A 23,418-nucleotide genomic window follows, 5' to 3' on the forward strand; every position below is an offset into this window, starting at 1 on the left:
GACTTAGTCTATATACTTGCTAAATAGTTAAGAATAGATGACTTTATACGAGGAAGAAAGGAGTCCGAGAAGACAAGGGGCAAATAACAAGAGTTGTTTCTGCACATTGAATATGTCTGTCTTGGTGAATGGAATATTGTGGCGACTAAATACATTAGGGTTACTCAAGAAAAGGTTGTACAAAAGATATAAAACTATAGAGACTTCATTAAATATACTAAGATATTTTCCACCACCAAACAAATAAAAAGATTAAAGCAGGAACTGAGGAAAATGTTATCGCTGCCCTTCTCTTTTCTTCTACCTTTGAAGCTTGTGGTTTGTGTCTTTGCTATGCGCTGTAAGCCAAATGCAGCACAGCCATTGCATGCAAATACTTGAACAATTTCCATATCTCTAGAGTCTAGATCTAGTTCTACCAACTTTCCTAAGACTTTGCTCCCATTTCTTGTTTGCAATTAAATTTCAACTATGTTTTCTCTCATTTCTTTGTTGCTGTCAATTGTTGTTTCGTATTTCCTTATCAATTAATACCTTTGGCCCCGCTTATTCTTTTCGCTCATTTTGTATGCAACGCCAAGTTTCACACAACAATCAACGACGCCCCTCAATGGTGTCCCTTTTGCATTGCAAATGATTTGGCAACAACAACCCCCCCCCCCCCCCCCACGCTCCTCCAACCTTCTGCCGCGCTACTAGGCACTAGAGCTCCTGTTTCAGCGCTTGCTGCGGCATTTCCGTTTCCCGTTTGGCCTGTTGCATAAAAGAACAATCAAAGGTCTTCAAATGATTCGTACGTGATATTTTTGCGCAACATTCTTTTTCTTTGTTGTCTTGTTTTTGCCATTTTCACTCTTTTCTTTTTTTTTTTTTTTTTTTTTTTGTTTTTTCCTGCCTTTGGAATTTTCTTATTTTTTTCATGTGCGCACACCTTTCATTTTCCATTCACCGCATCTCTTGTGTCGTTTGCAGTTGTTGTCTTTACTCCTTTTTATTTGCTTTTTTTAAATTTACAAATAATTACGCGCAGCAGCAGCAGCATCAACCAGCGACAGGTAAAACAATTTACAATTTATAATTTACACCTGTCGCTTGACCGACTCAACAATTTGCATAACAACAGAATTTTTTTGTCGCTTTGTTGTCCCATTCAATACTTTTACAGAGTGCCTGCCGGATATCTTGGGTCTGAGGTGAATTTTTGAAAATTCAATTTATACCGCAACCAAAAAAGTTACCTCTTATTTCAGTAAATTGTACAAATATATTTGCGTCTTTTTCCAATTTAAAATTTGAAATTCGTGTTGTCAACAAATCTTATTGACTTTTAACATAACCCACCCTTCTTGCTACTATGCTGTTATGTTAAGTCCTTGAGGAAAATTCATATGTTACGCTTCTATTTACAGAGTCCCTTCATAACAGCAGTGACTCGCTTACATTGCCTTTGTTCTGTTAAGCATCTGTTAAATTATTGAATGTTAAGTCATTAAGGTACGTACAATGCTGATATGATAAGCCAGTGATGTTAAGTTAACAGTTTTAGTTCATTTTTAGAAGAGCCAGATTTTAACAGCAGTGACTCTACAGTTTCTGTGTTCTGTAGATAGCCGTCAATGTTTGCATTTTAAGTAATCAATATTAACAGTTCTGTTAACAGAATGTGATAAGTATGTGAGGAAAATTTACGTTTTTCTATTAGCAAGAGTTTTTAACAGCAGTGCAACTTTTACAGTTTCAGTGTTCTGTTAAAGAGCTGTTAAAGGTGTGTACAGACGATATCTTTAACTTTTCTTCAACGTTTTTTACAGCTGTAATGCCTAACTGTTGCTCTGTTATGATAACCAATTTTTACAAACTGTTATTATAATTTAAATGTAATGTTGCGATTGCCCTTATAAAAAAAAACATCAGTTATAGCTAATAATACACTTCTAAATTAGAACACGTTACGTGAATAAAAATAAAAGTGTTTTTGCTATAATTTAGTCATAGTAAACTATTTCCTGAAAATCTCGATAGAAAGATTAGCTCCAATCATGAAAGCAATCACGATTAAGGATCAAGCAAAGCTGCCAGCATCAAAGACGGCTCTGTAATTGCTGAAGATGATGGTTCGATAAATAAGGTAAATTGAACATTTAATGATAAAGCAATTAATATACAAGATGTTTACAGCCGGAAGAGGAAAAACACTGGCAGCGTGTTGCGGCTTAGTGAAAAGGTTTGTAAGTTGACCCTATTGGCACCAAGACCGCAACTGCCCAGCGGTTTAGTGAATTGGCAATTGGGGTTTGCACGAAATTTCTCAAAATGGCCAACTGCGATTCGAGTCGATTTCAATGACCTTGAGGCGCCGTTACACTCACTCTGTATCTTTCCAAGCCGGGGAGGCCAAATCAGTGGCTGCACTTTATATAACAACAGGCAGCAGGCAGCCGGTAGCAGGCGAGGGGGCAGGTGGCATGTGGCATGCGGGCCGAACATAACCCACACCAAATAGAGTTTCACCTGCCTGGCTGGCATCTAGCTACGGCTTAATAGAGACCCAGAGACAAAGACAAAGACGAGGGAAAACACGTTTGCGAATTTTGTAGCGGGCGAATTCAAGTGAAAAGTCGCGCGCAGTCGCTTTTCCAGCCACGTTCAAATGTTAAAGAAAATGACGCGACGTTGACTGAATTGGAATTTGGCGTTAATGAATGGCCAAATTAGCTGGCCCCCAAATCTGTCGAACTGTTTTGTCACTGTCTCTGGTCAAGTGCAGATTTTGTTTCTCATCGAGGGTTTCGTTATCGAAAACGATCGACACTCGATTTCAAAGACACATTGAAAGCCACCCCCTCCCCCCCGTTCACATGCTCGTCTCGCCAGAGTATCTCAAAGATTGTGCCACATCATGCGAGAGCTGGAGATTTGTGACGTTGCACATTTTGAAAATGTTGAGTTTTAACATTTTTGTAACGGCTTGTGCAAGAAAAATTGCAAAAGCATTAAGTAGGGAATCGAAAGAGAGCGAGAGACAATTACAGAAGAGGTTTGAGAAACGAAACACTCTTCTCAATTTTAGAGCCCAGAATCATAGAAGTCTAAATATTTATTTCAAAATACTTTTAGCTTGTAATACAGCACAATAAAAATTCGTTTTTATTTCTATCCCAAAATCTGTTCTTATGTTTTTAAAACTGTTTCATTAAATTTTCTTTGGACTTACCCTATAATCGTAATCATGACGATTCTCCAGGCTTATGTCGCTGTACATATCCTCAGTTGTATCACAGTTGGAGCTACGGCCAGAGGAGTTGAAACTCGATGATCTGTAGAGTTGGCTGAAAACGAGTGGAAAATATATATATAAAGAATTGAATTTACAAATTTTAAGTAAATGCAAAAACAATAGTTTTAAGAGTTTTTAACTTTTATTAAACATTGACTGAGAACTACATTGTATTTTTTCTTTTTATTTTTATCTTGAAGACTTGCAGACTTTGCTACTGTGAATTGTTGCATGCGGTTTGTGTCTGTACTAAACCAGTATGTCTAGTGTCTGCGCTTAACTGGAGCTTTTCAAGCAATACGCGTAGTGCAGACACAAGCCACAGCACAATGAAATCAAAACTGTAAAATGCAATGCGTACCAAACTGTATTTAGCCAAGACACTGACAAATGTATCTCGCGCTCTGGCTGCCAAACTGTGACTGTAATGCCGTGACTGTCAAACCAATTCAAATTGAATCAAAATGCAAACAAGCTCATATAGGACAAATACGTAAGTTGTATTCGATATATACTTGGATTTCAAGACATTATCTTTAATACTAAAGCGTTAATTATTCAGACATACAGCAAAGTAAAACTTACCTAGCTAAGGCATTGGAACTTATCTGCCTGCGGCCGGAACTGCAAACAAATTGAGAATAAATTTTGAAATTTAGTAAAATATTAATATTAATATAGTATATTTAACATTAAAAACTATTCTACCATATACCGTAGCACCAGTGAGCTCTATAATAGTTAAGCTGATTTCTTAAATTCTTTATTAACAAATGCATCTGAATGCCCTTCAAGTTGAAGCCCCAGCAACGAAATTTCTATAAATTGATTGCGCATTGAAGAGAATGCAAATAAACCAGCTGACATTGAAGAAAACCCAAACAAAAGCAACTAACGTGGCCACCGAAAATAAGGAAAAAGAAAACCAAACACGTGATAAAACAGAAAATCAACAAAAACAACAACAGAAAAGGCAAAAGAAAAAAAGTAGGAAAACAATGGCCACCCACGCAAACGTTTGATGCCTACAGACACACAAAGTCAAAGTGAAACAGGTAAAAAACAAGACAACAACAAAAAACAATGGAAAGAAAATGCAGCCAAGAAAATGTAACAAAATCAACAACAACAATAACAAACACAAAGACAAAATAATTGCGACGAAAATAACTAAAATTAAGTTGTAAAAGTGAAAAAAAGCATGAAAATTGTGTAAAGTGCATTTAGAGAAAACGTGTCAAATGGGCAAATATTTTTTTATTTTGCATTTGCAGGTGTGCGGAAAATTCGTCAGCCATAAAACTGGGGTGCAGCAAAATTGCGAGGAATGTAAAACTTAAATATATAAATGGAGAAATTACAAAACTACGATATATTTAATATCAAACTAAATGTATGCAAACTTGAATAAATATATAAATAATTTGAGTAAGAAGATAAAGATAGGAAAACTAAAGGTGCTCTAGCCGGTAGTGCGCGACTGGAGCATACCCTGAACCTTATTGCTGGTTTCATTTAGAATTCAGAATTTCATATATCGATACTCCATTCAACCTTGCCAACGCCTCATAACTCACAACCATACCAAGAATTCAGTTTCGCTTTGCGCTTAATACCTACTGTATTTCTTAATCGATTTTGATGCAATGTTCATAAGATCTACTCTTATTGTGCTATAGAATTTTCGTCTGTTCTCAACAAGAAGGAGGCATTAATATTGTGGTTTGAATTGTTGGTGTAGTTCCAATTCTAGCTCTTTAAGCCTAACAGATTTGCTCAAAAACAGGATATCAATATAAGTTTGAGGTCACAAAAAAAAACTAATTCTAAATTTCAAGTCTCTCCTATGAAAGAAAGGTCATACATCGACGTGGATGGACATGGCTAGATTGACTCGGCTATTGAAAATCAAGAATATATATATACCTTATGGCGTCGGAGATGCTTTCATTTGCGTGTTACATACTTGTGCACAAAACCATTATACCCTTTCTACCCATTTTCAATGGGTTGAGAGCATACAAAATGGAAATTGCTTGGAAAATTTGCGTTTTCACGCTTATATATTGTATATAGCTAATATATGTAAAGCTAGCCCAAAAACTGTTTTTACAGGCTAGTAAAAATACAAATTTTTCAGCCCAATTGAACTAATGCAAATTACAGGCCAATTGTTAACCAAAACTTAAAAACATTAATAGTCAAACACATAGAAGATAAAAATACGAGAAAAATTAAAAATATATCTGTTTTTATAGGGCTCGGTCTCAGCCTCGGTTGCTCGCACGTAGCCCCTCCCTCCCTACCTCGCTCTACCCCTCACTGAACTCATTAACCCACTTTGCAGTTGCGCTAGAAATAAAAACTGTCTCATCTGGTTTATGAGTTATTTTAAACAAGACTATAAAACGTGAGCAAAAAAAGGAGAGAGCAAAAAATGTTAGCAAAATCCCGGCTACAAAAACCAAACGCAAATTGGCAAGTTTTTCCAAGCCATATAAATAAAACATTGATTCAGTTATATAAATATGCATATGCAAAAGTTGCGTGCCTATAAAAAAATATCAAAAATTTAAATATGTTGGCAACATTTGTCTGTGTGCCAAATTGGCAACGCGCAAATTGTCCAAAGTGTTGGATAGACCAACAATTTTAATGTGCTGCAAAGTTGCGCAATTTGTGCGGCAATTTTTTCAGTCCAAGCAACGCAAAAACTTGAGAAAAAAAACGAATTTTACTCTTGCGGGAAACTAGATGCTCTTTCAAAATAAAATTCATATGTAGCTCATTTAAAATCAATGCAATTCATTTAATAATGTTGCACTTTATAAGATGAAGTACTGAAAAATTGAATTAAATGAATTTTATCTTTTATTTCTATGTGTGACAACTTGATGGAGGATTCAATCAAGCCTCGTTTGGTACGATAGAGTATACGCACAACTGCGAGTCATCATAAAAAGTACAAAAATAAATATGTCGGGAGTGTAAAGTCGAATCAAATATACCCTATACCCATGTCGAAATTGCCTTGAAACACATTCGCACGTACAAAGATTATTTTAATGTACACGAAAATAAATATACTCTCCTATAGCTCAAATTTGCTGTAGGGCGATATTGATATGGATTAAAGAATAAGAGGCATATGGAGAGAGAGGAAGAGAAGGGTATTTAAAGAAACGGAGAGAATGAGAGGGAGATGAAGAGAGAAAGAGGGATATTATAGGAAAGGAAAAGAGATACAGAGTTGAGAGAGAGAGAGAGAAGAGAGATAGAGAGCGATATGAAGAAAGAGAAAGGGAGCTAATGAGAGGGATATGAAGAGAGAGAGAGAGAGAGAGAGAGAGAGAGAGAGAGAGAGAAAGAGCAACACGTGGATGACGTAGGAGGAACGAGCGATACAAGGACATTGACTCATCTCGATCAGTACCATGAATATGCAATATCTTGATAATACCCTGTTTCGTAATCCAGACAAGTACAGGGTATGCAAAAACAATTTGAGCTGTGCGGTTGGCGTTGAGTTTTGGTGCAGTGGTTGGCATTTGATTTTATTGATGCAAATTGAAATTGGCATTAAATCGCAGCAGAAATTGATGCCAAATGTGGCAGCAGGTGTTAATCAAAATGTTTGCGACATTAGAATGTTGCATGAGGCCACAAGGCGACGGCCCGACATGCAGGCACAAATCAATGTGCAACACATGCAACAGCTGCAACAAATTGAGTATTCAAATGTCTGCAATAAGACACAAACACATTTAAAACTGGTCAAATTATTCAAACAAATTCGTTGCTGAACAACTTTTTAAACGCGTTGCTCGCATTAAATTCAGAAAAAAAAATGTTTTTTAAACAAATAGCGAAAAAACAACGAATCACAGCACTGACAGTTAATTATAAAAACGATCAAGGTAATGGCATGTAATCAACAATAAAATAAAAGTAAAAAAAAAAAACAAAACTGAAGTGTGTTTTAACATAATATGATTAAGGTCGCGTTTGGTGTTTTACTATTATTATTATTATGCTTTTAACTATATTTTTGCTTGATACGAAATCAATTGAAATGTGCGCTAATATAATATTTGGACAGCTGCAGAGCGAAGTAGGTAACCTTGGCTCCACAGTATTTGGGTTCCGTTTAACTAACATAAAACAATTTCGGAACACGCTGAAAATGTCGGTAATTGAAACGACAGTCGGAAATTGTGGCTGCGGTTTTTCATGTTTCGCAATTAATAAACAAATTTCGCCTGGTTGAGGTACCTTAAATTCTTTTGCCGTTTTTGAGCTTTTCATTTATGACAACGTTTGCAAAAATAGGCAAGTTTTGCTGCACAAAAGTCGAAGCTAAGAAACTCTAACAATGAAATCTCTTTCTCTCTATCTTTCGCTTTTGATTAAATATTTCATTTGGTAATTTTTATTGCACAAAAGCCAAAGCTACCCTACCAGAAACTCCTGAATTCTTCCGCTCTCTTAAGCTTTCTATGTCCCTTTTCACAAAATATAAAAGTTGCAACAACTACACAAAAGCCGAACTTAAGATACTCTCACAAGGCTTCTTACTGCTCTTCCTCTCTTCTTGCCTTGCGTTTTTGTTAAAAAAGAAAAGTTAGCGAAAGTTCGAAATTCGTACTGCTCAAAAGCCGAAGTTAAGCTACCCTTACAACAGCTCAGATTCGCTAAAAGTCACCTGAAATCTCCCGCTCCCTTAATGTTTACCTTTTGCTTTTAATATTTATCTGAATCTTTTGCATTTGACGTTTGCTTAATTAGGCAAATTTGACTGCACAGAACACGCAACTTAGATATCCTAGAAAAACTGTAAAAAGACCCTGTTTTTCTAAGCAGCCCTTCCCTTCAACCCTGCCCCTGCCTGATACGCTTGTCGCGATTTCGACCGATCTTGAATGGAAAATGCGGCTTAAAGGTCAAATGAACGAAACTTTATTTATTGTGATATAGGATTTTAATACTAACAAGAGTAACAAGACTAAACCTTGTGCGAAATTGGGTGAACAAGTAATATTTTAAACTTTTAGCACAAAGCTTGTCACGAGCAAGGCCGGGCAATACCCGCCTAGTATACATAAAATCTATCTTCATAACCGTAAAACATTTATTTACTTTGCAAACTCTTCAACAAACTTATACATAAAGTATTCAAATAGCGAAAAGAAACGACAAGCTGTCAAATTGTCACATGCGCATGGAGGACCAGACTCTGGCCCAGGCCCAGGGCGCACACCTGTTGATTGAGCGAATCCCTGCCGCACACCTAGCCCCCCTCCCTCTACGCTCATTACGTAAAAAATTCTATTAGACGCACGCTCATTGCGGACTCCACTTGCCCGCACTCCTCCCGCCCCGGCTATTATTGCGTTCCGCTTGGTTTGCAGTCGAGAATTTTGTTTGGCTTGCAAAGGGTATAAAATATGAAAGGCAGAGGTCGCACATGCAACGGGCACATTTCAATTCTATAGAAGTTCACACAAATATATATATATATATTTTAGTTTTTTTGCTAAATGACATAACTGGAACGTGTTTATGCATATTTGCAGAGTGTTCTATTTAAAAGAGAGTTCATTGCACCGATTCTGGCAATAGATACGAATAGAAACATCAGCAGAGCTTGATAAATGAATAGAAAGAATATTTTTACATACTTTTTTTTTTTGATTTTTTTTCAATAATACGAATGATTTAAGTTGAAGCATAGAAAGTTTAGTTCATAGAGAACAGTCACAGAGTTTGATTTGTTTTCAAAAAGTTTTTTAATCAGAAATTTAGTCTCTAGTAGGGTTGGATTACAACATCCATGATTCATTCATAAAATTAATTTATTCCTTCAATTTCATTTCATATTTGGCTTTAAGACCTTCGTCTGGGGAGCACCGCGCCTTGAAAACTTGAAAGTTTTTAATTAAAAGTGACTTTTCTAGTTTAATTATAAAACTATGACAATAGTAAGCGTTATAAACTGAGCATTTCACCTGCACAAAGCTAGCTTGAAGCTAGCCAAATGAACGGTACTCGAAACATTAAAGATGCCATAAAAATTGAGGCGTTTCCCAGGCACTTTATGAGCCAAGACTTGAAAGGCGTGTTTAGACACTGTCCATCCTTTGGCAATCGGAATGAATTGCTGCAATCAAGCACAACACGAATTACGGCTAAAAGTAATTGTTAGAAGTACTTGAGGCATTCAGGCGTTCATTCATTATGAGCCAATTTGTGGTGAAAAACTACCGAAAATCTCCCAGCTATATATTTGGCATTTGCATGCGGAGGCGCAAATACATATTTATTAATGCAAATATGGGTCAATCTGTAGACAACTTTGGCTGTGGCTTAGTTAGACAGTCTGCTGTCGGCTTTTGCATAATTTGCAATTTGATTGATTGACTTGGGGATGGGCGCAAGTGCGTCAAGGTAACATAAACAAACAAAAAACAAAAAAGCTGAGCCATGCCTCGTAATATTAAAAGATATATCTGCCATAATGATAAATAATAATAAAAAGGCAGCTCTGTTGAAGTTCCATTGTCTGTTTTGAATTTTAAGCAGAAAAACGCAGCGCGAAGTTCAAGAAACTCGCGGCTTTAGCTGATTATTTAATTTTGCGTGCCCCTCAACTAACGCTTCCCTCAGCTTTATAGCCAAAGAAGTATTCATAATTTAGTTGGATCGTTAAAACTTTCGTCTTGACTGCTTGACTTTTACCTTATTTGCACTGGGCAACAGGTAATAACAAGTGCGGCAAACAGGTTACAAGCTACATAGATACTTGTAGGCAAGCAAGGAGGGGCAAGGTAATCTTTTTTTTTTTCATTTTTATTTTGTGAAACGCGACCCTTTGTCAGGTGACTTGAACAAGGCTTTAATTAACAGTTGGCTGTTAAAATGTGCACATGACGCACTTGACACGGTCCTAACGCTGAGTTTTTTCAATACTATGACAATAATTCAAGGGAGAAACAACCCTTTGCTGCAATTCTTAGAGTATTCACGAGTGCTTGCGTACTAAAGACTACGAAGATTATAAATATTCGTAACTTTGGCGAAACAAACACAGCAAAATTCCTAGTAAATATGTTAATAGTCAGAGAGATAAGTGGTTAATTTATTGAGAAGTAAACATTAGTGGGAGGAATAAGCGGCAAACTAATAAATTTGGTAAACAATAGTTCAACTAATAATAAGACAGGTAACAGGATAATTGTTTGATAACTGATGTACTCATGTTAGACGGAAAGACCATAAGTTGGACAGGCTAATAGATAAAGAGAGGGATATATAATTGGATTGACAGATTAATAATACTTTACACTAATGTCTACATTTGTATTTACACATAATATAATACGAATATTGAATAGTTGGGCTTTATATTAAGAAATAAAATATAAAAATAAATACAAGAAATTAAAATGAAATGTAAAATTCAAATAGGAATTAAATTATTTTTCTTTCCTTTACTATAAATATCTCAAATAGTATAAACAATTTTAATATGATTTTTTAATTTTTCGATTCATTTAAGAATAAATAAATCATTTTGATTGTAAGTACTTCAAATAAGTTAAATAAAAATAAATATATTATAATTTTGCTAGTACTAGACAATTCTCCCTTGTCTTCCTTTGCCCCCTCTATAAACGTTATGAATAGCCGAGCTTTGTAAAAGTTGTATGCACGATTCAAAGACTTTTTGTCATGCTACATTTAATGCAATAAAGGTAAGAAAATCAATTGAAAATGTTTTATGACAAAGACAAGTCAACCAGATAAGTGGGGGTTGCGGGGTCAAGACATGTAACGATTGTGCGATTTCTAAAGAAATATGTATATATGCTGCAGGTAAGTTTCATATATTTATATATAATACTAAGAGCTGAGTCACAGTCACAGTAAATTGTTGGCAAAGGCGAAAGTGTTTATTGTTATGTGGGTGTTATTTGCTGTGGGCGTGTTTCATGGCGGTTTCTTTCTTAAGAATACATTTAACAATGCTTTACATGACAATTAGGTGCAACAATAACAACAATAACAACAACAACAAACGTTAGGTATACGCACATTTTTCTCAAATGACTGCGGTCATAGGGAAAATATTCATAATATTCATCATCCATATGAGAGATTGTTGCTTTGGAGTTTTGTAATTGTGTATAAAGATGTTGGCTTAAACCGCTTATCTTTCAGTTAACTCATTTGCTTATTGTTTGGCCGTTGGCCGCAGTGCGCCTCATGGCAATTGCCTTCAAGTTGTGTTGTCTTTGATAAGATAAAACCGTTAAGAGTTATTTGCCTTTAAATGCTCGTATGTTGTTAGCAAAGTATCTTCATTGAGTTACGTGTGTTGACGCTTGATTAGGAGAGATACTTATTTGACAGATACTTAATAGACACTTGTAACACTGGACAACACGTATTTTCTATACAAAGTTCCGATTGGCTTTGCTTTATTAAAGTTCTTATTGATCTCAGGTTTATATTATAACTCTTTACACTGCCCAACACACTTATAACACTAGACAACGCAGTGTTTATTACTTGTTCACACCTCAAATTGTTAGTAAGTTAACTCTTGGTGGGTTTTCTCAAGCGTTTTGCCAACCCTGTTTAGCTGTATTTCGATTCCCAACTAAATTTCAATTTTCAAGCACAATTTAACAAGCTTTACAAATTGAACAGAAGCAACACAAAATATAATTTAATAATGTTTTTAGGCACACTTTCGCAATGGACAAGCACCGACTCGAGCCACACTTCACTTTATTCATTACAAATCATTTCGATACGAACAACAATTTTTGTCTGTCTTTTTTTTTTTTTTTTTGTGGCTAATACTTCACAGACACGCGCTTTTCATTTTGTGATTTTCTGAGCTCTGATAACGTCGTTAAGTAGCGTCTCGGAAAGCGAAAATGAAATCGAAATCAAAAGCAAAATGAAAATCCAAATGCGCCAAAGCCGCCTTCGACTCTGCGCCGGCTGACCAACTGCAAGCAATAGCAAATTGTGCAGCAACTGTTAACCGACTTTTATGGCTGCTTGAATGTAATTAAGGCTATAAAACGATTTGATTTTGATTGATGCATCGCGCAAAGGGTGTGCAATGCACACAAGACAAAGACGAGCTAGCAGAAGCCCCAACATTCTCCCATTTAGCCCAAACGCGTTGATTCAAAGTATTCATTTATCATCCAAAAACATAGCTGTTTAGGCTTTAAGCAAGTTTAACAATACATTGGCCAAGATTTTGATTTTCAATTCTGATAAAAGGGCGTGGGCAATGCATCTAGTCACGTGTGTGCGTCTGTGTCTGTTAGGTAGACAAACGTGTCAGAGGTGCAAATACACGAGACTGTGTGTGCGTCTCTCTATAGTCATGTGCAACAACAACACAAAAAAAAAACAGAACTGAGTTGAGCTGTTCGTCAGTTGTTGTTGACGCTTGTTGCAGTCATTAAGGCGTGACGCCGTAAATTACCAAAGTGTAAACTACAATAGAAACAAGCAAAGCAACTGCCTAAAAACAATAGCTCATAGTAAATAGTTAAATAGTAAATACTAAAACGCGCTGCGAAAGCGAATTTTATGACCAAATAACTATCTTAAAATATATAATTTTTGCAGCTCGTCTTTGCGCTCATCGCAAATGTGTTTCGCATACGCCGCATTGTACGCTGTTGCAAGACTTTCACATACTTTTTTCTAGACTGCTGCTGTGGAATTTTGTGTAGATTTTTATATTGCCGCGCCGGAACCGAGTGTGTGACGACGGATGCGTTTCGGATGTTAAACAGCGCACACACACACACAAAATCCGGCAAACGAGAGAAATGTTAAAGAATTCGGAATTCAAAACAAATGCGAACCGCACACGATTGCAGCCAGTTTCGAACTGAAAATCAACGCAAAATGCCGCAGCGTCAATCCAAAAGGCGGCTAACAAACAGGTTCGACGCAACCAAAACCAACAATACCAGCAGAGAGCCACAACGAGAGAGAGAGAGAGAGAGAAACAAACTAATGAACAAGTGTAAAGCAAGAAAAGGCGAGTGAAGAGAACCAACCGCCTCAGAAACTATTTAGTGTAGTGCGTGGGAGACTGTAAAAGAGCGTTGCCAGATAGATATTAAGTTTAAAGGAGTTAGCAGGTAGCTGCTGCGAGGGTGAATATGAATTGAGCCGGCATCTTGTTTGCTCTCTATTTTTCAAAAAAATGTCGCGAAAAGACATAAGATAAACAAAACGAATAATGTTACTCAAGAATTCAGGTGTGCAATAGTGTTAGTGCTAACAATTAATTAAAAAGCAAACAGACAGGTTTTCTAAAAGCAAGTAATTTTTGTTTGAATAAGGCTAATGTAAAAGGTTGCTTTCTGATTAACACACAAAAGTTTTTGTTCTATTTTTTGCCTATCAGAAAACAATCGTTTTTTAATTATAAATGATAAATAAATAAATAAAGTATTTAATTAATATTGACAAATATATACAGATATAAAAATAAAGTAAAAAACATATTTGTTCAAATTCATGTTTATAGGAAGAAAGAAAATGAACGGCAAATATGTAAAGCAACATTAATTTAATTTAAAAACTCCAAATTCAATTTCTAACGCAACGCATTATTCAACTATCAATCTCTAATGTTAAAAATCTGGTAGCACTCTCAGCAACAAACATCAAGCCATTTTGCATGCTAACAAAAAAATAGTTTGCCCTGCACTTGCAACATGTTCGTTTGCAACATGTTGGCAGACTGCAGATAAGAACCTGGCCAAAACAAACGGCATGCCTTTTTATGTGACAGTCTGAGTTTTATACGTTATGCTCGAAGTTAACTTTTGGCTGCCAAATTGTCATGCTGACACTTTGCCAACGGTTAAGCGTCGTGTTGCCAAAAACTGTATAACGTGGGCCAATTACTTCAGCCAAAGCTGCCAATTAGCATTGCAGGCGACTTCCAAGCTTTATCAAGCTGCTACCTTAAGCCAGATTGATCGAGCCTAAACTCTATAATTTGTGCGCTTTGAGAAGTGGAAACCTGTATGCAGCCAAAGTGGAATAGACAGAGAGGGTATACTATATAATTGAAAGGCTTCAAGCAAATTGAATTGAAAATATGAAATCCATTTACAAATGTCATAAATAAAACGAATACCCCTATCCCCTAGTAGGCATCCTATTATATATCGGCTTAAGCTTCGCCAGAATACTACACGTTTAAGTAAACAGAAGTATTCAAATATTTTCTTTGAAAGAAAGAAAAGTTTTTGATCAAATTGAAATTGTTCTTAAATTTTCGAAGTTTTAACCAAGGACCAATGTGGACCTATTACACCGTAATCACATTCGAGACGGCTATAAAGATGACCCCATATTGCCAGGGGTGGCCCACGCTGTGCTGGTTCTTTTTAAAGGCGTATGGAATGTTTAAGTATTTGATTTTGGACCGCGATAGAATGTTTTGGATATTATGCGCTTTTTTCATTTTATCAGTAATGCTTATCAATTGGTTTATAGGATTAAAACAGAAGAAAGTAAGTTGATGGCAACTATAAATAATATTATAGTTTCTGACGGTAATCAATTATAGGAGCTCCGAAAGGAACTTTTAGTCAAACAAGAATTCATTCAAAGACGCTACGAGGAGAGCATGGATGAGTTATTAGCGACCCAATTGATGGACAAAAAATCGGAGCAATTTGATTGCTTGTCGAATAAACATATTTTAATGGAAACTTCCTCAGAGTTGCAGCGGTTTCCAGCCAAATCAATGGGGGCCGGTTCAATTATAACATTGAAAGAATCCCTAACGGAGCAATCTGAGGACTTGCCGAGTGAACAAATTTTAACGAAAACTTCTTCGGATGTTCGGGGCCAGGAAGCTTTAACTAAGCAACGTAAACCCTTAGAGCAAGTTCCCGGTGAACAAACCAAATTGAACGGAAGGAACCGTCTACGTGTAACATTCAAAGAAGACTTAGCAGAGCCATGTGAGGCGCTTACGAATGACAACTTTATAGCGGAAAACTGCTCGGAAATTCCAGATGCACTAACCAAATCCGTTGGGATTGGCCCGCATGTTACATTCAGAGAAGCCTCAACCGATTCGTCCTCTTTGAGATCCCTTAACAGTGTCAGCCAGTCCACGCAAACGGCCAAGTTAAAGTCGTGCCTAAAACGTAATAATCCACATTCGGTCGAGTCCAACTCTGGCCCTAGAAATTATCCGATATGGAGGATATAATTGCAATAGTGGGCCAGTTGACTTAGGTTTTATTTAAATTTTGGGTTCGTTTTTGTTCATCTTATTGTAATTGTTGAAATTTTAAGTTTAAAGGTTTTTTATATTAAACCAGAGAAATTCTCTCAATAGTTTCCCCTATTAAACAGTCGCTCTTAAATGCTAGTTGAACATCAATTAGGTTTTTGTGCTATTCGTGCACTTGACTTTGATGAATGCAACTGCGGAATGTAACCTTTTTTTTTTCTCAGCCGTTGCAAAAACAAAGAAACATTAGCATGACAAATTAAAGCTGGGTAGGATTCGACGGGCTCTGTGTGGGAACAACCAGAGGCAATGGCTGGCAAGTTCAGACCTTAGCCAACAATTTACGAGGCACTTGCATGAAGGTTAAACCTTAACTGATTGCACAGTGTGCATCCAATTAGATGAAGATTTCTCACAACTAATTGCGGTTCAGCTGGCCAAAACTGTGGACTGCTGCAGTTCCTGTGGCCAGCTTTTGGGTCAATTGTGGACAGCATGACAAAAATGCGGCCTAAATTCTGTTGTTGCAGTAGCAAAACAAAGAGTTGACAGAGTTGCCGCAAACAAAACCCGTTTCCGCAACAGCTCTCCATCTCTCTCTCTGGTCAGATCTGTACTCTTTCGAGTTGTTGCTCTCTTGTGCGCATTCCAATGGCATGACAGCCCCCAACAATAATGCAAAATGTCTGCAAAACTTGTAAGCCAAGTCAAGCCGAACCGAAGAAGCGGCAGCTGAAGACCAGCTCGAGGCACAACTGTGACTACCTTCAACCTTTTCACATGCAACAAGGCACAAACCCCGAACGTCTCAAAGCGGATGAACAACTTTTCGTGCGCTGAGGGCCAGAAGCAGTGACAAAAGCGTTTGCCCAGTTAACTGAAATGGCAGGCAGAACGAGAAACAGGAAGCGAGCAAGTGATAAACAAAGCTGGCTATAAGGAAATGCCACAAACTATCCAGAGAACTAAGAGAAAATCTTACAAATTGTACGACTTCTTCAGTCTCTAATCTCGAGCAATTAATCTGTCAAGTTTATTTGCTTGCCATGAACTGGTCTATTAAATGCCACAAAACTCTTGACAGCAAAAACAAAAATAAACATAAATTTGTGTGGACTACGACAACAACGAAAATATAAACGAAATTTATGAAATTACTTGAAATATTCAATATATATACAATTGAAATATACAACTGGGCCAAAAGGAAATAAAATAGTGATAAGCTACGCTGGCTTTAATTTAGTTAATTTACTAAAAGCGTAATCAAAGCTCTTTTATACAGTTTCCTAAAAGCATTTTATCTTATTGACGTAGCAAAATAGTGCAAATTAAATACCATAACCGAAATGAGCACAGAATTAATGAAATTGGGTTAGGACCATATGAAACTCTACATGACAACCAAAAATCCAACCCAAATGTGAGGCATACTCATAAATATGAGAAATAAATAAATGTTGCTTACTGTCTCATGGAGCCCCAACGACGCTGGGATAAACTATCGGGATTGCTGTAAGAAATATATATGATATGATATTTATTATATGTTTCAATTCAATATAGAATTGAGTGCATGCAATATTTGTTTAAGCAGTTTCGTGTCCCATTTTCTTTAAATGGTAGCAAGGGATTGTAAACCTATTAAATTAGTTGCACTATTTTCATGATGAGACTACTTATGCATGGTTTTAGAGCTAGTTCTTCAAATAACCCCAGATATCCGTCTGCGCCAAGTAATATTTGCAGGGTCTTTTAGATACTTAGTGGAAAGCTGTTCAAATAAAATACTTTCAAATTTAATTTACGGTGAGCCCAAAGATTTGAATTGCTACATTTTTTACTGCTCCACGTTCTAACGAAATTCTAAAGTTCAGCCTTTATAATGCTCCAAATAATGTTTATAGGGGCTATCATATAAATAGAAAATCAGTTTAAACTAAATACTATCAAATTTTCTTTCATGCTGACATACAAGGATTTTAATATCATAAATTCTAGGCTGCTCTAAGTTTTAAAATAATTCTTTTGTTTCTTTCTATTCTGTCTACAGTTCCAATTCTTTTTTATATAATTTAATTATAATAGCTTTATAATAAATTTACACCCTAATAAAACCTGTTCATATTTAAAGTATAATATTCAGTTCCAAGTTGATTTTTATTTCTAACTAACCCCGATAAGTTCTGCTCAACGTGCATATAATATATGTTTTAGATATCTTTCAATACATTTTTGTACTTTTGTTGTACTAATCGGATATTTTGTTAATAGTTTATATCTTTAATGGGCAGACAGACGAACAAGCACACATTTTATGACAAAATTTGAATGCCCTTCAAAGCATTAAGAACGGACTTCAAAATCATATTGTTTTCCTATGCTAATATGTTTAACTATATGTAATCAACTATAAATTATACTAAACCTTTGTAATTGACATGCAACTAAGTACTTAGTACATTTATTTATATGATTAGTTACAGCACAGCCCACATACTGTATAATTTAAGAGAGCACAAATGCTCTTACTATAGCTCAAACTTTAGTTCACCACAGCACACCTCTCTCTCCTCTCTCTCTCTATCTCTTTCAACTCTCAACTACATTCTCTCTCTGTCTCTCTATTGGACTCTGGCTCTCTTCATCTAGTGTGTGTTGAACATAAGCGGAAACAATGAGCGCTCTCTGATCGCGCACTGACTACAAGCCGCGACTGCGATTTCGACTGGATCGGCACGCATGAATCACGGCCCAAACAGACAGACACAAACACGGGGCATAGAAAAACTGGTTTTCCAGTCCGTGGGCATATGCACATTTTGTATACATACAAGCGTAGTCAAATGTACAAAAGAAAAGGTTAAATATTCAAAAAGATTTACACAAATAAAAAAGCCGACTGGCTGATGCTCACTGGCTGAATATACTTGGACTTGGCAAACTGGTCATTTTATGGGCATTACGTCAAAAAGGCGCGACGATTATGTGAGTGCAAAATGTCGGGGACAACATAAATTTCTACTGCATTCAAGCTTTCCATAACTAATTGCGGATCGTATTGGCCTTATATGGCAGCCGAGACTCCGACTTAATATGTCTACAATCCCCACTTGCTGCTGTTACCTTGTAGGCGTGCGTCTCAGACTGCGTCTGGCCCAATTGTCGCGGGGCATGATGTTGAGCTCATCGTCACTGCAACAAAAAAAAAATAGACAATGGGTTAATAAAGGTCTGTGGATATAGTATATAAATTCAGCTAAGCTTACTCCTTGGGCGAGGACGAGACAACATGAGGCGCCAGATCGAGTTCAATGCCAGCGCTGTCATTCAAATTGTTATTGCCGTCATTTGAGTGTTCACTGTGCTCATGTGAGGAGCCGATGCCGTTGCCGTTGCTCGCGCTGAGATTGTTATTGCCATTGCTGTTGCTGTTATTATTGTTGCCATTGACGGAGCTGCCCGGCGCTTGTAGCTGTGAGCTGTACTCATTCTCGCCATAGCCCTCAAAGGATTCGCCATCGGACAGTGAGGAGCACTGCGATTTGGCAACGCCCGCTGTGGTGCATTGAGAGTGAATGAGTTAGTTAGCGGATATCTGTGAATTGTTTATGTGCTGCATTTGCAACTTACCTGTGCTTGAAGGCGGACTGCTGGGCGTTGGGCTGCTGTCGCCGGAAATTGTTTCGGCATAGAGAAAATTATTAGTTGTGGCTTTAATGGCCGCATTGTTGTTGGCCAATTGAATGCGTGGCATGGGCGCCATTCTGCCAAAGCGCTGAAACTGCAAAGAAACGCAAAAGGTAGGAAGTTACTTAAATTGTCTGCAAACAGGTCAATAGGACAGCTAATTGAGGTTCGACATGCAACCAAAGAAGCCACAAAACTGCAGCCCATTGCAATTCGAACTCTGTTCACAGAAAGTAGAAAAAACATGACCTAGGTGAAAGGCTTGATGCTCATTTCTTGCTTATTTTTCAAATAAAGTGCAATTTTAGTTCAGATTGCCATTGTTTTCGCTCTCAGTTTTGCTTGTCTTTCACTTTTATTAGTTCCTTAAATGATTTGGTGTTGAATTGTTAAAATTTCACAGGTTATACAATAATATATTTGTTTAAAAACTGATGCAAATAAATTCAAGAAAGAATGTCTAGTTTTACCATGGGAAAGATTTCATATCTTTGTGGACATATAGTTTACGGCTGTGCAGATAAGTGAGGCATTTTGGAAAGCTTTTAATTGCGCACGGCTTGGAGAAGATATCTTAAAGAATCTACAAATGTTTACCATATAAAATCTTTCTATATCTATATTAACAGCTATATTAGTGGCATTAATTAATATCCTCCTTGAACGGAAACAATCGTTCTTATGGAAAAATAATGATACGAGTGGTCTGATGTTGATAAGGTTTTGCATATATGAAGAAAGTGAAACTTGTAACAAATTTGATGAAGATATCTTGAAAAACAAAAAATTTGTTTTTACAAGTACTTAAGTTTCGACTGATCGTTCCTACGGCAACTATATAATATAGAAGCGCGATGTATATTGAAACTTATAAATGCCGAGTTTGGGTAAGATATCTTGATAAGCAAAAAATAACCATACAAAAACCTTAATCGACGCTCAATGTATTGTGCAATTTGTATCCGCAACATTACCAATCGCTTTCGAAATTATATTTATTTACAAAAAAAAAAACTGCAACAGGTGCAACATAGAGGTACATAGACTCCACTGACGCGATAAAAATCGAACGAACGGAAGTGGTCAACCAAAAGCGTAACAAGTAACCCAAATGGGTCGAGGTTTGTTGTGGCCACTTCCCGCTGGACTTACCCACTACCAAATGACAATCACACAACACAACAATACACATCCCCCGCACTTTAAGTGTCCCGCAATTAGCTGCAGGGCATACGCGGGCAGGCGACATTTCTAGAGACCTATTTGTAGGGCCCGATAAGCGTGCGTAATTACTTTATAATTGTTGTTGGTTCCTTCTTTGCACTGTCATTTAAAGAGCGAGAAAGAGAGAGGCAGAGAGAGAGAGAGGGAGCGAGAGAGAGGAGGGAGAGAGAGTGAACCTTACCTAGTTTTTAGGGTTACACGCTTTCGATAGAAAGCAAGAAAAAAAGTTTACTTGAGAGAAAAATCTACAAAAAAAATATCAACTACAATAAGCCTATCGTGTTTATAGTTGTGTTTGGATCATAATTTTGTCATTGATTGATTGAAATGTCAGGGCCGTTAGACGACGTAGGCCCTAAGAATTAGGTCAGTCTACTTTTGGGCAAATGAGAAGAGTTAACTAGTATGTTAAAGACAGGTGACAGGTAACTACCTAATTTAACTATCTATTAAGGATTACCTGTGTTTTTAGAGAGTGACCAAAAGACAAGGTCTTTTGAGCATGAGGTAGTTTTTTCATTATACATTTTACCCAACTTCTTTTCAAAATAAGCTCTTAGGTTTTTTCTCCAAATTTAACTTTCCTCATAAAATAACTTTCTTAAGAAAACCTCAACTCTCAACTCTTTGGCTGAACTTGATTGCATGACTCTTTTCACTTTGAATAAGCTAGCTAATAATAATAAAACAAACAAACAATTGCAATACAATTATATTTGTCATAATGAGGCAACATAAAGACCTGTGATTAAATATTGATTATCCAGCAAATTGCAGCAAACGTTTTCAACTGGAAAAATGCGCAATAATGAAAAATGATTATTACATGGTAGAAGTTCAAAGCGAAAGCCAAAACAAAAATAAGTAAATAGTTAAAGCCAACAAATGTTTATTTTTATGCTTTTGACCAATGGCAGAAAGACGGAAAGGCAAAGGCAAAGTCAAAGGAGGAGCCACTTGGTAGGTGCAATGAACTCTGGAGTATCGACTCGAGCCGTTGACGTGACGACAACTGCATGGAAAAATCGATGCTGGCAAAGTTGGGCAAAGTTGGCTAAAACAAAAATAAAAAAAGAAACCACTTATGCAATTGCCTTTCCTATGCATAATCCAAAGAAATGAGGGCGTGTGAGCTTGTCAGTCACAAAGCTGACTCCTATGGGTTGCATGTCGTTGAAGTATACCCTATAAAACTTTAACTCAGTTCATGCTCATAAATTCTAACCCTTGACCGTTTATTAAACACTTTTTTTACTATAGAGAACTTCTATTTTTCTATTTTGTTATTTTATTTACTTAGTTTATATATTTATTTAATTTATAATTATATTTATTTATTTTATATTTTTATATTTTTTAAATAATTTTATTTATTTTGTTCATTTCTTTTATAATATAAATATAATATATATTTTTTTTATTTATTTATTGTGTAAGACTAAGAAAAATGAAAAAATAAAAGATTTTCTCATTTCTGGCCCAATAGAGTATTCCCTCAAAAAGTATTCATCACGTTTAATAGTTATATCTATTGTAACTACAATATTTATGTCAGTTTATAATAACTGCAATCCTCTCTACTGCCGGCTGCTTTGCCAGCAACCTGTACAACAACAATAACAATAACAACGGCAACAACAACAACAACAACAACAACAGCAAGCTTCAAAGTGCTTCTTATACAGTTATAAAGCTGCAAAGATGCTGCAAGACAGAGAGACAGAGAGGGAGGGAGGGTGGGTCTGTAATCCTCACAGTTGGATTTATCATCTGTCATGCCTCGCAGCGGATTCTCAGAGTCATAACTGTGCAACGTTATTTGCAGTTGTTGTTGTTGTTGTTAGCGCTTCTCCGATTCGGTGATTTGTAATGCATTTTTCATGCAAGTTGTTTCTATAATTTGTAAATGTATTTCCCATGAATATTTCCCCTTTGTCTATAACTCCAACAACATCATCAGCAGCTCAGATGTGCACAAATAAAGAACTGTGTGAATTTTTTTGCTTTTATAAAAAAAATTAAAACAACAAAGAGAAGAGCTGTGAGAACAACGTGCCTAACGTGTGCGAAGCTTAAAGTATAATTAAATAAATGTTGGTTACAAGCTTTGAGAGAGGCCTAAAGGCCCCAATTCAATTGAAAAACTTTTATTCTTCTTCTGAAATATTTCTATAGCATTAGACTGGAAAAAAAGGTCCTCTTAGCTGTAAAATATCAATATCGTTTCCCGATAAAATATATAAATTATTCAAGAAATTTCTTTAAATTGTGTAAGCTGATGTATTTGGATACCCTGGAATGTGTGTAACAGGCATCTCCGATCCCATTAAGTAATAAATATTCTTGATCAGCATCAATATTCGAGACGATCTAGCCAAGTTTGTTGATTTCAGATATATAATATCAGATTCCTGGTTCAGTTAATTATTCCTATTGATAGGAATTTTATTTATTTGTTTAAATATTTGAACTGTCACAAATTAAAATTATTAAATTCCCTCGAGCCTCCACAAATTCAAATGATCAATTATAGATTTTAAAGGCATTTAAGTATTCCATATAAGTACCACATTATATATATCATATAAATATAAAGTGCAAATGTTTATTGAGCTCTATTCGATGACTGATTTCTTATTATGAGTTATTCAAACTATATTTGTTAATGCAATCACTGTTATTATTATTATACATTATATTGTTGTCCAGTATGAATTGCTCATTAATTTTACTATAAAATCACATTGCATTCATATTGCTGCCAATTTAAGTACCTTGAACTACAATTTGTATTGACAAATCGAGTAGATTTATAAATCTCACGATATGCTATATCCACAAGCATCGCATTAGCCATATGCTATAGATCAGAGACACATGCCATAAAACACAAAAGTCAATATATGATTTAATTATAGCACAGGCA

The 23,418-nt window shown here is 36.2% G+C and overlaps 2 protein-coding genes and 1 long non-coding RNA gene across 8 annotated transcripts in view; 2 read left to right on the plus strand and 1 right to left on the minus strand.

Moving 5' to 3' along the window:
• LOC115770234 (rab11 family-interacting protein 4B) overlaps positions 1-23,418 on the minus strand; it is a 53,398-nt gene that overhangs the window by 21,773 nt on the left and 8,207 nt on the right. For 2 of the 6 annotated variants that reach the window (XM_030715465.1, XM_030715450.1), the window contains exons 2-7: positions 19,212-19,362; positions 18,848-19,136; positions 18,705-18,773; positions 17,047-17,091; positions 3,863-3,901; positions 3,215-3,329 (exon numbers count right to left, since the gene is read on the minus strand). In XM_030715465.1, the coding sequence (XP_030571325.1) occupies positions 3,215-3,329; positions 3,863-3,901; positions 17,047-17,091; positions 18,705-18,773; positions 18,848-19,136; positions 19,212-19,344 (690 nt within the window). In that variant the 5' untranslated portion in view covers positions 19,345-19,362. Of the gene's footprint in view, positions 1-3,214; positions 3,330-3,862; positions 3,902-11,368; positions 11,495-13,003; positions 13,176-17,046; positions 17,092-18,704; positions 18,774-18,847; positions 19,137-19,211; positions 19,363-23,418 lie in introns of those variants that run through there. The other 4 variants (XM_030715481.1, XM_030715473.1, XM_030715509.1 and 1 more) reach the window with 3 other exon arrangements.
• LOC115770301 lies at positions 3,300-3,921 on the plus strand. The gene is made up of 3 exons (XR_004018841.1): positions 3,300-3,381; positions 3,478-3,770; positions 3,840-3,921. It is a non-coding gene; the product is annotated as an uncharacterized LOC115770301 (long non-coding RNA).
• On the plus strand, positions 14,524-15,699 carry LOC115770290. Its single transcript, XM_030715529.1, has 2 exons — positions 14,524-14,844; positions 14,901-15,699. Exons 1-2 carry the CDS (start codon positions 14,629-14,631, stop codon positions 15,552-15,554), a joined length of 870 nt encoding a protein of 289 aa, XP_030571389.1. The 5' UTR covers positions 14,524-14,628; the 3' UTR covers positions 15,555-15,699.

The sequence above is a fragment of the Drosophila novamexicana genome, unplaced genomic scaffold (genome assembly GCF_003285875.2).
Source record: "Drosophila novamexicana strain 15010-1031.04,08,12 unplaced genomic scaffold, DnovRS2.1 tig00000009-arrow-pilon, whole genome shotgun sequence".
NCBI lineage: Eukaryota > Metazoa > Arthropoda > Insecta > Diptera > Drosophilidae > Drosophila > Drosophila novamexicana.

What these genes read in the sequence shown, in the direction of transcription:
- LOC115770290 (XM_030715529.1), top strand. Translation starts at nt 14,629, where the DNA reads ATGTGGACCTATTACACCGTAATCACATTCGAGACGGCTATAAAGATG. An exon ending in TAGGATTAAAACAGAAGAAA is followed by an intron (nt 14,845 to 14,900) that starts GTAAGTTGATGG and finishes AATCAATTATAG; the next exon opens with GAGCTCCGAAAGGAACTTTT.